This window comes from Budorcas taxicolor, chromosome 2 (assembly GCF_023091745.1).
Source record: "Budorcas taxicolor isolate Tak-1 chromosome 2, Takin1.1, whole genome shotgun sequence".
Lineage (NCBI taxonomy): Eukaryota > Metazoa > Chordata > Mammalia > Artiodactyla > Bovidae > Budorcas > Budorcas taxicolor.
The window spans coordinates 70,724,426-70,739,119 of record NC_068911.1 but is presented as its reverse complement, the minus strand read 5'-3'; the positions used below and the strand labels follow the sequence as shown (position 1 = coordinate 70,739,119).

The following is a 14,694-nucleotide window of genomic DNA, read 5'->3' as shown; positions in this document are numbered from 1 at the left end:
CTTCTAATCATCATCTCTCAGGGTGCCCTTGTTAGACTTTGTTTAAGCATCAGGACTCTGCTCTGGGCACCCCAGAACCTGACCTAGGATAGCAGTAGTAAAAGGGAGCTGGACACTTGGTAAAAGGCAGCTAGGTCTACTATATTTGTATAACCAGGATGGAATTCATCATTAAAATTTAGAGTTATGTCTTATAATTATCAGAGTTTTAAACATTGAGTATTTTTTTCCTGAGAATTCAGTTTTAAACCAAGAGGCTTTGAAGGGCAAAGGCTATTGTCTACAAACTTTAAAACCTTAAGGTTCTCTATAGGACTGAGGATTCAGTGGACACTTTATTATGTTTTTAAGGTATTCTTCATAAAGTTTTAGACAAAGGTTATCATGTTATTTAGTGGTAAAATTTGCTTTGTGAGTTTTTGAATTTACTTTGTACATTATGATTTTGTTTGAAATAATTGACTAAAATTTTATGAACTGGCTCCTATTAGAAAGTCTATTTGATAACCTTGAAGATTTTCTTAAGCAAACAACAACTTGATACTGTTTGATGATTTCATTCAGCCTTTATGTGTATCACTGTGTATCAGTGCTGTAAAAGAGCAAAAGAATTCTCCATAACTTTGAATTTAGAAAAAATTATATAGCTTTAATGTGAAACCAATAGGAAAGGATCTAGGGTTTTCTGGTTTTCTTCTTTTTGAAAAATTTGCTTAGTATTTTTTCATTCTTATTTTGAGGAGGATATTTTGTGTCTTTTATGAAATAATCTTTGCTCGTAAAAATCTGGGCTGATATTTAGTATACTGTCTTTGATTTTCGAAGATGAAATATATAACATTATTTGCAAATTGTTGAAAATGGAGATTAATTTTAAAAGGTTTTTTTTTTCATTTCCTGAAACTGTATTCTTTTGTTTTGGGGGGAATATACATCAGAACTACTTCAGCATATAATTTATTAGTAAGCTATTAATTAAGCTATCTTAAAAATAAGCTATTTTAAAAATTAAGCTGCATTAAGCTATTTTTAAAAATCACAGTTAAAAAAGTTATTATTGAACTGTTGTATTATGTAGCCCTCTTGTGGCCAGCTTTATATATTACAGCCAATTCAGTTCAGTTGAGTTCAGTCTTAGTCATGTGAGACTCTTTGCGACCCCATTGACTGCAGCACACCAGGCTTCCCTGTCCATCACCCACTCACTGAGCTTGCTCAGACTTATGTCAGTTGAGTCAATGATGCCATCCGACCATCTCATCCTCTGTCATCCCCTTCTCCTCCTGCCTTCCATCTTTCCCAGCATCAGGGTCTTTTCCAGTGAGTCAGTTCTTAGCATCAGGTGGCCAGAGTATTGGAGCTTCAGCTTCAGCATCAGTTCTTCCAATGAATACTTAGGACTGATTTCCTTTAGGATTGACTTTTTAGATCTCCTTGCAGTCCAAGGGACTCTCAAGAGTCTTCTCCAACTCCACAGTTCAAAAGCATCAATTTTTCGGTGCTCAGCTTTCTTTATGGTCTCATATCCATACATGACTACTGGGAAAACCATATCTTTGACTAGATGGACCTTTGTTGGCCAAGTAATGTCTCTGTTTTTTAATACTGTCTAGGTTGGTCATGGCTTTCCTTCCAAGGAGTAAGCGTCTTAATTTCATGGCTGCAGTCACCATCTGCAGTCATTTTGGAGCCCCCCGAAATAAAGTCTGTCACTGCTTCCATTGTTCCCCTTTCTGTTTGCCATGAAGTGATGGGACTGGATGCCATGATCTTAGTTTTCTGAATGTTGAGTTTCAAGCCAACTTTTTCACTCTCCTCTTTCACTTTCATCAAGAGGCTCTTCAGTTCTTCTTTGCTTTCTGCCATAAGGATGGTGTCATCTGCATATCTGAGGTTATTGATATTTCTCCCAGCAATCTTGAATCCAGCTTGTGCTTCATCCAGCCTGGCATTTTGGATGATGTACTCTACATATAAGTTAAATAAGCAGGATGACAATATACAGCCTTGATGTACTCCTTTCCCTATTTGGAAACAGTTTGTTGTTCCATGTACTGTTCTGACTGTTGCTTCTTGACCTGCATACAGGTTTCTCAGGAGGCAGTAAGGTGGTCTGGTATTCCCATCTCTTTAAGAATTTTCCACAGTTTATTGTGATCCACACAGTCAAAGGCTTTGTGTAGTCAGTAAAACAGAAGTAGAGTTTTTCTGAAACTCTCTTGCTTTTTTGATGATCCAAAGGATGTTGGCAATTTGATCTCTGGTTCCTCTACCTTTTTTAAATCCAGCTTGACCCTCTGGAAGTTCACTGTTCACATACTGTTGAAGCCTTGCTTGGAGAATTTTGAGCATTACTTTGCTAGCTTGTGAGATGAATGCCATTGTGTGGTAGTTTGAGCATTCTTTGGCATTGCCTTTCTTGGGGGTTGTTTGGAAAGAAAACTGACCTTTTCCAGTCCTGTGGCCACTGCTGAGTTTTCCAAATTTGCTGGCATATTGAGTGCAGCACTTTCACAGCATCATCATTTAGGATTTGAAATAGTTCACCTGGAATTCCATCACCTCCACTAGCTTTGTTCATAGTGATGCTTCCTAAGGCCCACTTGACTTTGCTTTCCAGGATGTCTGGTTCTAGGCCAGTGATCACACCATCGTGGTTATCTGGGTCATGAAGATCTTTTTTGTATAGTTCTTCTGTGTATTCTTGCCACTTCTTAATATCTTCTGCTTCTGTTAGGTCCATACCATTTCTGTCCTTCATTGTGCCCATCTTTGTATGAAATGTTCCCTTGGTATCTCTAATTTTCTTGAAGAGATCTCTAGTCTTTCCCATTCTGTTATTTTCCTCTGTTTCTTTGCATTGATCACTGAGGAAGGCTTTGTTATCTCTCCTTGCTATTCTTTGGAACTCTGCATTCAAATGAATATATCTTTCCTTTTCTCCTTTGCCTTTCACTTCTCTTCTTTTCGCAGCTATTTGTAAGGCCTCCTCAGACAACCATCTTGCCTTTTTGCATTTCTTTTTCTTGGGAATGGTCTTGATCACTGCCTCCTGTACAGTGTCACGAATCTCCATCCATTGTTCTTCAGGCATTCTATCAGATCTAATCCCTTGAATCTGTTTGTCACTTCCACTGTATAATCATAAGGGATTTGATTTAGGTCATACCTGAATGGTCTGGTGGTTTCCCCCTCTTTCTTCAATTTAAGTCTGAATTTGGCAATAAGGAGTTCATGATTTAAGCCACAGTTGGCTCCTGGTCTTGTTTTTGCTGGCTGTATAGAACTTCTCCATCTTTGGCTGCAATGGATATAGTCAGTCTGATTTCGGTGTTGACCATCTGGTGATGTCCATCTGTAGAGTCTTCTCTTGTGTTGTAGGAAGAGGGTGTTTGCTGTGACCAGTGCATTCTTTTGGCAAAACTCTGTTAACCCTTGCGCTGCTTCATTTTGTACTCCAAGGCCAAACTTGCCTGTTACTCGAGTTATCTCTTGACTTCCTACTTTTGCATTCCAGTCCCCTGTGATGAAAAGGACATCTTTTTTGGGTGTTAGTTCTAGAAGGTCTTGTAGGTCTTTATAGAACCGTTCAACTTCAGCTTCTTCAGCGTTGCTGGTTGGGGCATAGACTTGGATTACTGTGATACTGAATGGTTTGCCTTGGAAACAAACAGGGATCATTCTGTCGTTTTTGAGATTACACCCAAGTACTGCCTTACAGACTCTTCTGTTGACTATGAGGGCTACTCCATTTCTTCTAAGGAATTCTTGCCCGTAGTAGTAGATACAATGGTCATCTGAGTTAAATTCACCCATTCCAGTCCTTTTAAGTTCATTGATTCCTGAGATGTCGACATTCACTCTTGCCATCTCCTGTTTGACCACTTGCAATTTACCTTGATTCATGGACCTAACATTCAGGTTTGTCGGCAATACTGTTCTGTCGACATTCACTCTTGCCATCTTGTTTGACCACTTGCAATTTACCTTGATTTATGGACCTAACATTCAGGTTTGTCGGCAATACTGTTCTTTACAGCATCAGACTTTACTTTCATCATCAATCACATCCACAGTTGAGTGTTGTTTTTGCTTTGGCTCCGTCTCTTCATTCTTTCTGGAGTTATTTCTCCACTGATCTCCATTAGCATATTGGACACCTACTGACCTGGGGTGTTCATTTTTCAGTGTCCTGTCTTTTTGCCTTTTCATACTGTTCATGGGGTTCTCAAGACAGGAATATTTTAGCAAAGAAAGTTGGAAACTAATACCTTAATAAGATTATAAATCTGACTTTTAGTTATTAATTTTTTTTCTTGACACATGCATCATATTCCAGAAAATCCAAATCCTAAAAGTGGTATTATTCCAGGAAGTTATAGCTTTGAATCAGTTTTATCAGCGGTAGCTGATTTTAAGGCTCCTGTTTTTGAACCTGGAGGTTCTATGCAACAAGGCATGTATACTCCTAAAGGTACGTTTATATCTATGAATATATTTTTCAAATATCAGGTTTTTTGAAGGCTCGTTGTGTATACTGAAACAAAATGTTTGCCTTTTATTTCCTTAGCTTTGGTTTCCCCCTCAACTTTCTTACATGTATGTTTCTCTTTTTCAGTATACTGTGATATTGATTCCTTTTATTTAAAAATCTATGATTTATGTTATAGTAAGACTTCTGAGATGAGTCTAAATTATAAAAGGAACTTTATCTATGAACACAAGTTTATGTTTGTAAGTGAATGAGCTTGAAATTATGATGTAAAATATATACTTAAAAACACTCTGAGTGTATTTGCCTTTTAAATTTGATTTTGAAATAGTTGTCACTACCCTAAGTTTAATTTGAAACAGTTAAAAATCTATATGGAATAGTGATAATGTTCTCATATGTTTTAAACCTTCATAAATACATAGAAACCTTTTCCTTAAATGATTGGTTTTCTAAGGTTTTCTCCCTGGCTTTGTAGAGACATGCTTGATAAAAGCCAGAAGTAGGTGAAATTTTTATCCATGATCTTTTCTTCTTCACTGTCACATATTCATTAAATTGAAATTTTGAAGAAAGTAGAGGTTACAGGTTTCTTGCACCCCTGACCCCTGACATTGGTTGTCTAAGTGAAAAAATGATGCCCACTTTGAAGTTGTAAATAACATGTACTGTGTTTGATAAAAGGCACCAAAATAAGCCTTATCTTGTGGGAATTTTCAGAGAGTTCACAAAGGAAGCAAGAACAATCCAGGATCTCTGGTTGGAATGTATTCCATTAAAGGAAAAGCACAGTATTTCTTTATTGTAGAGAACACTTTGTATCTAAAATTTAGATGCGCTTAGAAGTAGGATGATGTTCTTGTATAGTGCTATGCTTATTAATAACGTGTGATGTGAGCATTACCTTTGTCAGACTTATTCATGTTGGGGTCCTTATTAAAATACAATTTTCTATCCCTAAACCCCAGTCTGCTCTCGTCTAGATTTCTGGGGATAGATTGTGGAAATCTGCTTTTTTACCAATCTCTATAGGATGGTTGTCACACAGTAAATTTTGAGACACTGAGGCAGAGCACTGGACATTTGAAATTAGAATCAAGAAACTGAGTGTCACATTCACATAAAATACTGAATTGTATCAGCTAGTTGTGTGACGTTGAGAAAGTCAGTGTTTTATCTTTGGATTTGACTTCTTCTTTGTAAAATAAAAGTTGGAATGGATGAGTTGTTTTTAACCTTTTTTTAAAAACTATTTAAAATAAATTTGCAGTTTTGGGGAATTAAGCCTTAAATGAATTTATTTCACAAAAGCAATGAAAGCAGGCCTACTCTTGTTAACATGAGTGTGGGTAGTGGACATCGCTTCTCATCTGTTTTACCATTTCCTTGCTCCAAAAGTTGTTGTTTGGTTGCTAAGTTGTGTCCTACTCCATTGTGATCCCATGAACTGTAGCCTGCCAAACTCCTCTGTTCATGGGATTTCCAAGGCAAGAATACTGGAGTGGGTTGCAGTTTCCTTCTGTAAGAGATCTTCTCAACCCAGGGATTGAACCTGTGTCTCCTGCATTGGCAGGCAGATTGTTTACCCTTGAGCCACGAGGGAAATTCAGTCAAATTAAACTTTACCATCTTTTAAATTTAAGATATACTGAAATGTAATTAGTCATTAGAGACTCAATTGTAAAGAATCTCCTGCCAGTGCAGGAGACAAGGAGACATGGATTCGATCTCTGGGGAGATCCCCTGGAGGAGGAAATGGCAACCCACTCCAGCATTCTTGCCTGGAAAATTCTGTGGACAAAGAAGCCTGGTGGGCTACAGTCCATGGGGCTGCAGAAAAGTCAGATACTACTGAGCGACTCAGCATGCACGCACAGTCGTTAGGGATCGACTTGATTCCTAAGAAGTCATCAGTGTTTTCTTTCTGCTCTCTTTTGAATGATAGCTGAAGTCTGGGATCACGAATTTGACCCCGTCATGGTCATTCTTCGAACAGTTTACCGTAGAGACGTGCAGTCTGCGATGGACAGATACACAGCATTGTAAGTCTGTTATATTGATTAGTATAATAATGGATATCTTCTGTTTATAAGAAAAAATTCAATTATAACACAAATGTGATAATGCTCTCATTAAAGTATACTTTAAGTCTTTAGAGGAAAGAAATATTTTAAGATTAAAAAAGAATGTGGCTGAGATTTATATTCTCTAGATCTTGATCTAAAATCTGACACTAATCTGATAAAAATAAATTATAGAAAGCACTAATAAGCATAAAAAATAACAAACGTGTATAGTTGCTGTTTGACCAGTGGAGTGCAAAGCTGGATTTTGTGCTGTTCTGCTTTTAAACCAGTAGAGGAGGCACTAGTTAAAAGAATGAAATGGTCTCATGTCAGAGACGGTGGGTAACTACAAAAAGTGTGGTAACACTGCTGTATTCTCAACAACTGGGAAAATAGCCAAAGTAAAGTGAATTTTCTATGTAAATGTTTAACAAAATAGTTAAAATGTTGATAATTGCAGAAAAGTTTTGAGGCTATCTTTTTAATGGAGAATTCAGTCTAATATATTATTGTTGTATATTGCTTTTTAATGTAGTATTGTATTGGCCAAAAAGTTCTTATGGGGTCTTTGCTGCTGGTCACTGGTTGAGAATCTGTCTTCAGTGCAGGAGATGTGGGGACGTGGGTTCGATCCCTAAGTCAGGGAGATCCCCTGGGGAGGAAATGGCATCCCCCTATGGTATTCTTGCCTGGGTAATCCCATGGACAGAGGAGCCTGGTAGGCCACAGTCCATGGGTTGGCACAGAGTTGGACACGACTGAGCAACTGAACAACAGCAAGAACAAAAAATTTGTTCAGGCTCTTCCATAAGAGTTTACAGAAAGACCTGAATCAGTGTTTTGGCCAACCCAATATTTCCTCCTGTTTTTAAACATTAAATGGTTAATGTATTGCTGAGCATTATAGAATATCATCTTTTCATTTGTGCTCAGTTCATTTGTGTGCAAACATTTTGAAAACAAGTTTGAAATGATTTAAATGTATTTGATCTTGAGAAAATATTTGTTCATATAAGTATCAAAGTGTAAATACAGATATTGGGTATAATTGAAACTTCTCTTTGCCAAGAGTTTGTAGTAATAGATATATGTTGAATTTAAGAACCATAATAGATACATCTGAAGAAAGTTTATAATGCAGAATTTTAGCATGCTCTCCACTCCCTTTGGAGAAGGCAACGGCAACCCACTCCAGTACTCTTGCCTGGAAAATCTCATGGACAGAGGAGCCTGGTGGGCTGTAGTCCATGGGGTCACTAAGAGTCGGACACAACTGAGCAACTTCACTTTCACTTTTCACTTTCATGCGTTGGAGAAGGAAATGGCATTTCTCTCTACTTTTCTCTAAAACTCTTGGGGAGATAGCCTTAGATTCTCCTTTCTTAGCAACTTCTTTATATAGTTTTTGTATAGTTGTGTAACTATTTGTTTGCTTTTTACAACTATTTTTTTGCTTTTTTTTTTGTTTGTTTTCTTATTACTTGAAGGAAGTTATTTTTGTCTGTTTCTCTTTTATATCTTCAGAATCTGTCTCATTGCTGGCACATAATTGACATTCACAGTGTTGTTCATTGAGTAAATAAATTTGAAATTGTTTATGCTGAAAATGAAAGATGGGTGGGAGGAAGCATTTCCATGGAAAACCTAGTCTGGCCTTCATAAATACTGTTTGTTGTCTTAAGTGGCTCTGCTTTTTTTCAGGGGGAGTATGTGGTAGCTTGTCATTGAATATGTAAGAAGTAAATATATAGTTAATTTTATTATTCTGCTTTACTTTGTAATACATAGCAATTTGGACTAGGATTGGCCTGAAGCTTTCCAGGCCTTGAAAGAGTCATTAAATACTTAATGTAATCAGTTTTAAAAGTGAAATTCAATTTGACAATGCACATTTATTGAGTAAGGGCTTCCCAGGTGGCTCTGTGGTAAGGAATCCATTTGCCAGTGCAGGAGATGCAGGGCATGTGGGTTTGATCCTGGGGTTGGGAAGATCCTGTGAAGGAAGAAATGGCTACTAATTCCAGTACTCTTGCCTAGAGAATCCCATGACACAGGATCCTGGCAGGCTACAGCCATGGGGTCGCAGAGTCAGACGCGACTAAACACACACATGCATTTACTGAGTGCATTATTAAATACCAGGCACTGTGTGAAGCAAAGAGAACTGTGGTCTTTTATTTTTCAAATAGAAGATTTTTACTTGAGCTTTGAGAAGTTAATTTCCTTCATTTAGACCAGTGGTTCCCAGTCAGAATGAATTTTGTCCTCCAGGGGACATTTGCCATTGTCTACGGACTTGCAGAGGGCTAAAATTAACATGTAGCATAGGCTAAGTCTGGTCCCCACGACTAAGAATTTCTGGCCTTGAATGTCATTAGTGTCAAGGTTGAGAAAGCTGGTTTAAACCTATACTGACATACAGGTAACCTTTTCTGTTTGTAGGTACCTTGTATTTTCTGACTTATTTTGTGTTATTAGTTGTTTAGAACCATGTCATATTTTGACTTGTAACTGCTTTGCATAGAGAAAACCATATTCTTAGAACTGTTTTTATTAAATTTCCTCTCTCCTGTTTTGCTTTATATTTTTTCTCATTCTCTCATTCTCCTCATTTTGTTTTTGAATTCCTGTACAATGCCTTTATAGTTTCTTAGAAATATTTCTGAAATGTTGTGATGTTTCTTGACAGTTTGAAAATCTTTGTTTTAAAGAAACAAAGAATAATAACAGAAATACATGTTAGCTTCATATTAAAATCATTGTCATGTAAATCTGTGAAATTTTATGTACAAACTTTAGTAACCCAATAGTATTTTGTATATTTAAAATAAGTATGGATATGAATATGTTTGTATCTATGTAAAACTTATTTGTTTTAAAATTTATTTTGTATATGAAATATAACATCTCTTTCTTTTATTGATATGTCTTATATGATAGCATAATTGACTGGTTCACTTTTTATTATAACACAACTGGGAAATAACCCTAAAGTGTGGGGCTTATTGGCTATTGGTCATTTTCATCTTATTTTAGTTTTAAGGAACAAAAGTGGTGAAACTGATTTTACCTAGTGTGATTTTTTTTTATTTCAAGAAGGTAATAGAAAGGTGTTTTGAAGAATTATGGAGAAAATGAGTAGGTAAATTAAGGCTGTTGTGTCTCCAGAATCTACCTGGTTACTAGGCACTTTGTAGATAATCAGTAATTGCTAAATGAATGAAAATAAAGTTTCTTAAATTTTTTTGTGCCAAGAGTTTAAGTGAAAATAAGCCATTTTCTTTGTGTGATGCTTCAATCTTTGCTGGAAAATTGCTGTAAAAAGCCTTCAAGATCTTCTCTCCAGCTTCTGTAGAAATGTCTTGGGGGCCATCACTGCAAGAAGGAGCTGGGCAGTAGCAAGAGGAGGGCTAAAAAAGCGAAGGTGGCTCATCTCGCTCTCCTGACTCCCTTCCAAAATACCCTTTAGTGGACAGTTCAGCTTTTAAAGTGAAAAATCAAACAAAACCCAACAAGAACAAAACAAACCAACAGTTGGAAAAACATTTATTCAGTTTAGTATTATATTTTATATACGAGGACATTGTGGTCCAGAGAAGTTCAGTTAATGGCAGTGTTGGAACTATAATCTAGGCCATTTCCAAAAGACAAATGTGGTTTTTATATAGTGTTTATTTTAAATTCAGCTGGAAAGCAAATTTTTTGAACTGTAATTTCTGATACTTATGTTGCTTCCCATCTTGAAGGTTAACGGTTGTTGGCCCATGTTTTAAAGTATGTTGTATGAGTTTATACATGTCATTTTTGTCTCAGACTAGTCAGTAATTAGGTGTTGGTTTGAGTCACTTAAAATTTTTTTTCTGTCATGTAGCTTTTTGTTTACATTATTCCATTAATGATTTTGAAAAGAGCAGTCAAATGATGTTACCTGCTGCCGTAAACAAATATATAACCTTTATGTCAGAACACTTTATTAATCTAGGCATTGCATATTTAGGGGCCTAGTGCTTAAAGCAAACAAAAGCTAAAAATTGCTTTTCTGTGCTAAATGAAATATAATTAAAACATTTTATTATATACTATTGGAATTATTTTTAAAATTATGCTTATATGTAGCCACTATAGTATTATATAGAAACCAGTTTTTTTCTTTTTTTTTTTTAAGCAATGTAATGACACCCTCTTCTTGAATCATAGATGCAACTTATTTCTCTGGTATGTTAATGGTAATTTTTTTTTGTTTAAGCAGAGAAGGGTTTATTGCAGGACCAAGCAAAAAGAACAAGAGGCTTGTGCTCTAGAAAACCCCAAATTCCCCCATGGTTTTTAGAGAGAAGTTTTTATAGGCAAAATCTGGGGGGAGGGCTACAGGATATGCGACTTTTTTCTGATTGTTTGGTGGTAAGGTAATAGGGGGGTGCCCCAGAAACCTTGAGCTCATCCTGAAGTCACCATTCTCCTCTTGGGTGGTAGCCCCAGTTCCTAGATTTATGGCTGTTGTCTCCATTTCCTTCATGTCCCAGGGATCCTTCTTTTGGTCCATAAAGGTAACCACGTCTGGCTTACAGACAGGACCTAGGGAGACCAAGTGTAGTTCCCATTGAGTGATGTCCATAAATTCCCACTCATCCTGAGTAGGTTCTATGGCTACATCCTGGAATATCAGCAGTTTCCTGAGAAGCTGCCATTTCCTCTTCTTTCTCTTGCCTGTATTGTTTTTTCTCATCAATATTATGTTGAGGAATCACATCAGCATCTTTAAGAGTGTGCCTTTGCTCTCAACATACCCACAGACAGAAGGATCTTGAAATGCCTAAAAAGCCAGCTTAGCCTATCCTTGTCTCAGAAGATATTCAGGAAAAATCAACTCCTGTATGGAGACCAGACTATGAGTTAGTTGTTTCCTTTTTGTCGTGTTCTTGTCTCATTCGGATGTCAGGAAATTCTGCTAATATGGCTATGTGGGCTGCACTAATTTTCCCCTTGCAAACCTGTGTTATATAGGTTTAACAGGAAAGCATTTTGCCTCTTCTTGTAATTTTTATCTTTAAGACTTTCTTTCCCCTAGCTGCATAACATCCTTTTCCCTTTAGCTGAGTCTTCCACTGTTAGGTCTCTAGCTTTCATGTTGGAGACGTTCCTAGGATAGCTAATGATTCTGGCTGCTTGTGAGGAAGAGCTAGCTCTCAGTGCCTTGGTGGATGTTGTGGATCCTACAACACTCTGGGGTGATTTGAGCAAGCAGGTTTGTTGAGAAGCCCCTATGTTAGTCTCTTTGAAACTTTCTTTTTGGTGTTGTAAGATTTCTCAAAGAAGTATTTTCAAATATTGCCCAGAATATAGTGGTCTGACTGCCATTATTTTGTAAATGAAATGGAGTCAAAGCCTAAGTATTCTGAATCAAAATGCATTTGATGACTTTAACCGCATATCCTCCTACCCTAAACCATGCTTGTGTTTTACCTTCTTCAGAGATGAATTCTCCAGCCAGAATTCTGTTGGGATGGGGTGAAGCAGTTTTCATCCAGTCCTCATTTTAGCCTCCTATCTCCTCAACTCCAGCTTCCTAGGTGGCTCAGTGGTAAAGAATCCACCTGCCAGAGCAGGAGACAGGAGAGATGCGGGTTTGATCCCTGTGTTGGGAAGATCCCCTGGAGGAGGAAACGGCAACCCCCTCCAGTATTCTTGCTGGGATAATCCCATGGACAGAGAAGCCTGGCGGGCTACATACAATCCATGGGGTCGCAAAGAGTTGGACATGACTGAGTACGCAAGCACACGCTCAACTCCCAATTATTGAAGTACCAGGTGCTTCCAGTTTCTGAGCCTTTTAAGTATTCTGCAGAGTAATTGGGGTTGATTTTCAGCCGTCTCCCTTGCCTTCTTGTGATTTGGCTTTCTTAGGTTTACTAGAATCATCCACATAGCCACTTGCTTTCCGATTAACAAAATTTTTGTTTTCTTTTCCTTTTTGGATTTTCCTCATCCTGTGTTTTTCATCTTAAAGTTACTGTTTTTCATCTTAAACTGTTAACTTTATTTTCATTGGAGTTTTGAGTGAAAGTAAAATTAAATATTTATGTTCATTATGTCATTTTAACTTTGAATGCTGAATGTATGACATACATTCTCTGGATTACTGGGTGAAATTGAGCTTTTAAAAAAAACTTCTTAATTTCCCTCCATGATTCTTGCATTGAAAGTGGTGTATGGGTTATCTTTGATGGTTTTTTGGTTAGATTGTCTAAATTTTATTAGTTCTCAAGTTTTATTTTTTTATATTTGGATCTTTAATCCACCTGCAGTTGATTTTTATAGAGTGAAGTAGTGGTGTATTTTTTTCCCCGTGCAGAAAACCAGCTCCAGGACTATTTACTGAAGAATCCATGATTTTCTCACTGATTTATAATGCTAATTCTGTCATATACAGTTGATCCTCATTATTTTCAAATTCTATATTTGCTAATTTGATTACTTGGTAAATTTATTTGTAAACCTTGAATCAATACTCAGAGCACCTTACTGGTTATTTTCAGATTTGAGTGGATGTGCAGAGGGCACCTAGATTCAAGTGGGAAAAAGCAAAACTCTGCCCTCTTGTTTCAGCTCGTACTATAGACAAGTGTCCTTTTCATGGTCAATTCAGTGCTATGTTTTTGAATTTTTGTCCTTTGGTGATTTTGCTCTATAGAATGTCTCCCACATGGCGTACCAGAGTACCGTGTAGTGTTGCTGAGGGTAAGAAGGCTTTGATGTGCCTTACAGAGAAGATTTGTTGTTAGATAAGCTTTGTTCAGGCTGTTACAGTGCTCTTGGCTGTGAATTCAATAGTAATGAATCAATAGTATGGTATATCCAGAAAAGATAGAGGAAATTTGCTGGTCTGTACATAAAGTTATTACAAAAAGTGCTAAAGTAGCATGTAATGTATATGATTGAAGCTATGGAATCACCATTTAAATCACAGTTTAATCTTGTGTCTATCATCTAATTTTGGTTTTATTTTATTTTTATAGTTTAAAACAGAGTGGAAAATTCCCTGGAAATCCTTGGCCACCCTATAAGAAAAGGACACCACTCCATCCCAGCTATAAAGGTCTCATGAGACTTCTGCACTGTAAAACTTTGCACATTGTGCTCTTCACTCTGCTTTACAAGGTACAGTAGCGATTTGACTAAGAAGACTAGATTAACGCTTATTACCATAATTCTTAAATAAAAATGCCAAAAGAGAATATTAACATAAAAGTACCATTTATAAAGCAAAGTATATTTATATATTTAAGATGCGTGAGGATATGTCATAATCACATGTATGTGAATTGTATTCTTGTAATTTCAAATCTAAGTTGGAAAATAACAGAGTTACACCATTTGTTATGGGAAACTATTCATCTTTTCAGTTTCAGACAGGAATTATTATACAATTAGATATAAAGGAAAAAAAAACTTGTTTCTTCTAATTAGAATTTGAAAAATTAAAAATTAACTTAAAAGTAAAAATTATGCCTATATGTTAACAAATTTCTAATCACTACATATATGATTTAAATTATTTAAGAAAATTAATATATTAAATTTAGTTAGCAGACATTTTTGTTTTTTTCTTAATGTTTGAGATATAAACAAATATAGCTTTTAGATTTCTGTACCGTCTATTCTTTTTAACTCTACCCCATGATCAGTTTTTCATTTTACTTGCAAAAATTACTCCTGTTAAAATTTTAGACATGGGCCTCAAAAAAACCAATTGAATGGTTTATTTTCATTAATTTCTAAGCAAATTATTCAGTAAAGTAATTTAAGATGTTCTTTTTTTAATTAAAATAGTAGAATATTTTTCTTATTAAAAGGATATTTGTAGTTTTGATCTTTTATAGACATTTTTCAGTGTTTACTTAGTGCCAGATTTTGTTTCAAATGCCTTGTATACACATATACTCATTATTTTAATTCTAGTGGAAATCCTCATGAGTGACAGTTCTATTTTTATTCTCGTCTTTCAGATATGTTTTTTAAACATTTTATTATGTATTTTTGGTTGCACTGGGTCTTCATTGCTGCATGTGGGCTTTCTCTAGTTGGGGCAATTGGGGACTAACTACTCTTGGTTGCGGTGTGTGGGCCTCTCATTGT

The 14,694-nt window shown here is 36.3% G+C and overlaps 1 protein-coding gene across 1 annotated transcript in view; it reads left to right on the top strand.

Moving 5' to 3' along the window:
* The window catches only part of UBR3 (ubiquitin protein ligase E3 component n-recognin 3), a 199,405-nt gene that overhangs the window by 89,540 nt on the left and 95,171 nt on the right, over positions 1-14,694 (top strand). The window contains exons 18-20 of the mRNA XM_052658353.1: positions 4,332-4,474; positions 6,438-6,534; positions 13,575-13,716. Of these exons, the coding sequence (XP_052514313.1) occupies positions 4,332-4,474; positions 6,438-6,534; positions 13,575-13,716 (382 nt within the window). The remainder of the gene's footprint in view (positions 1-4,331; positions 4,475-6,437; positions 6,535-13,574; positions 13,717-14,694) is intronic.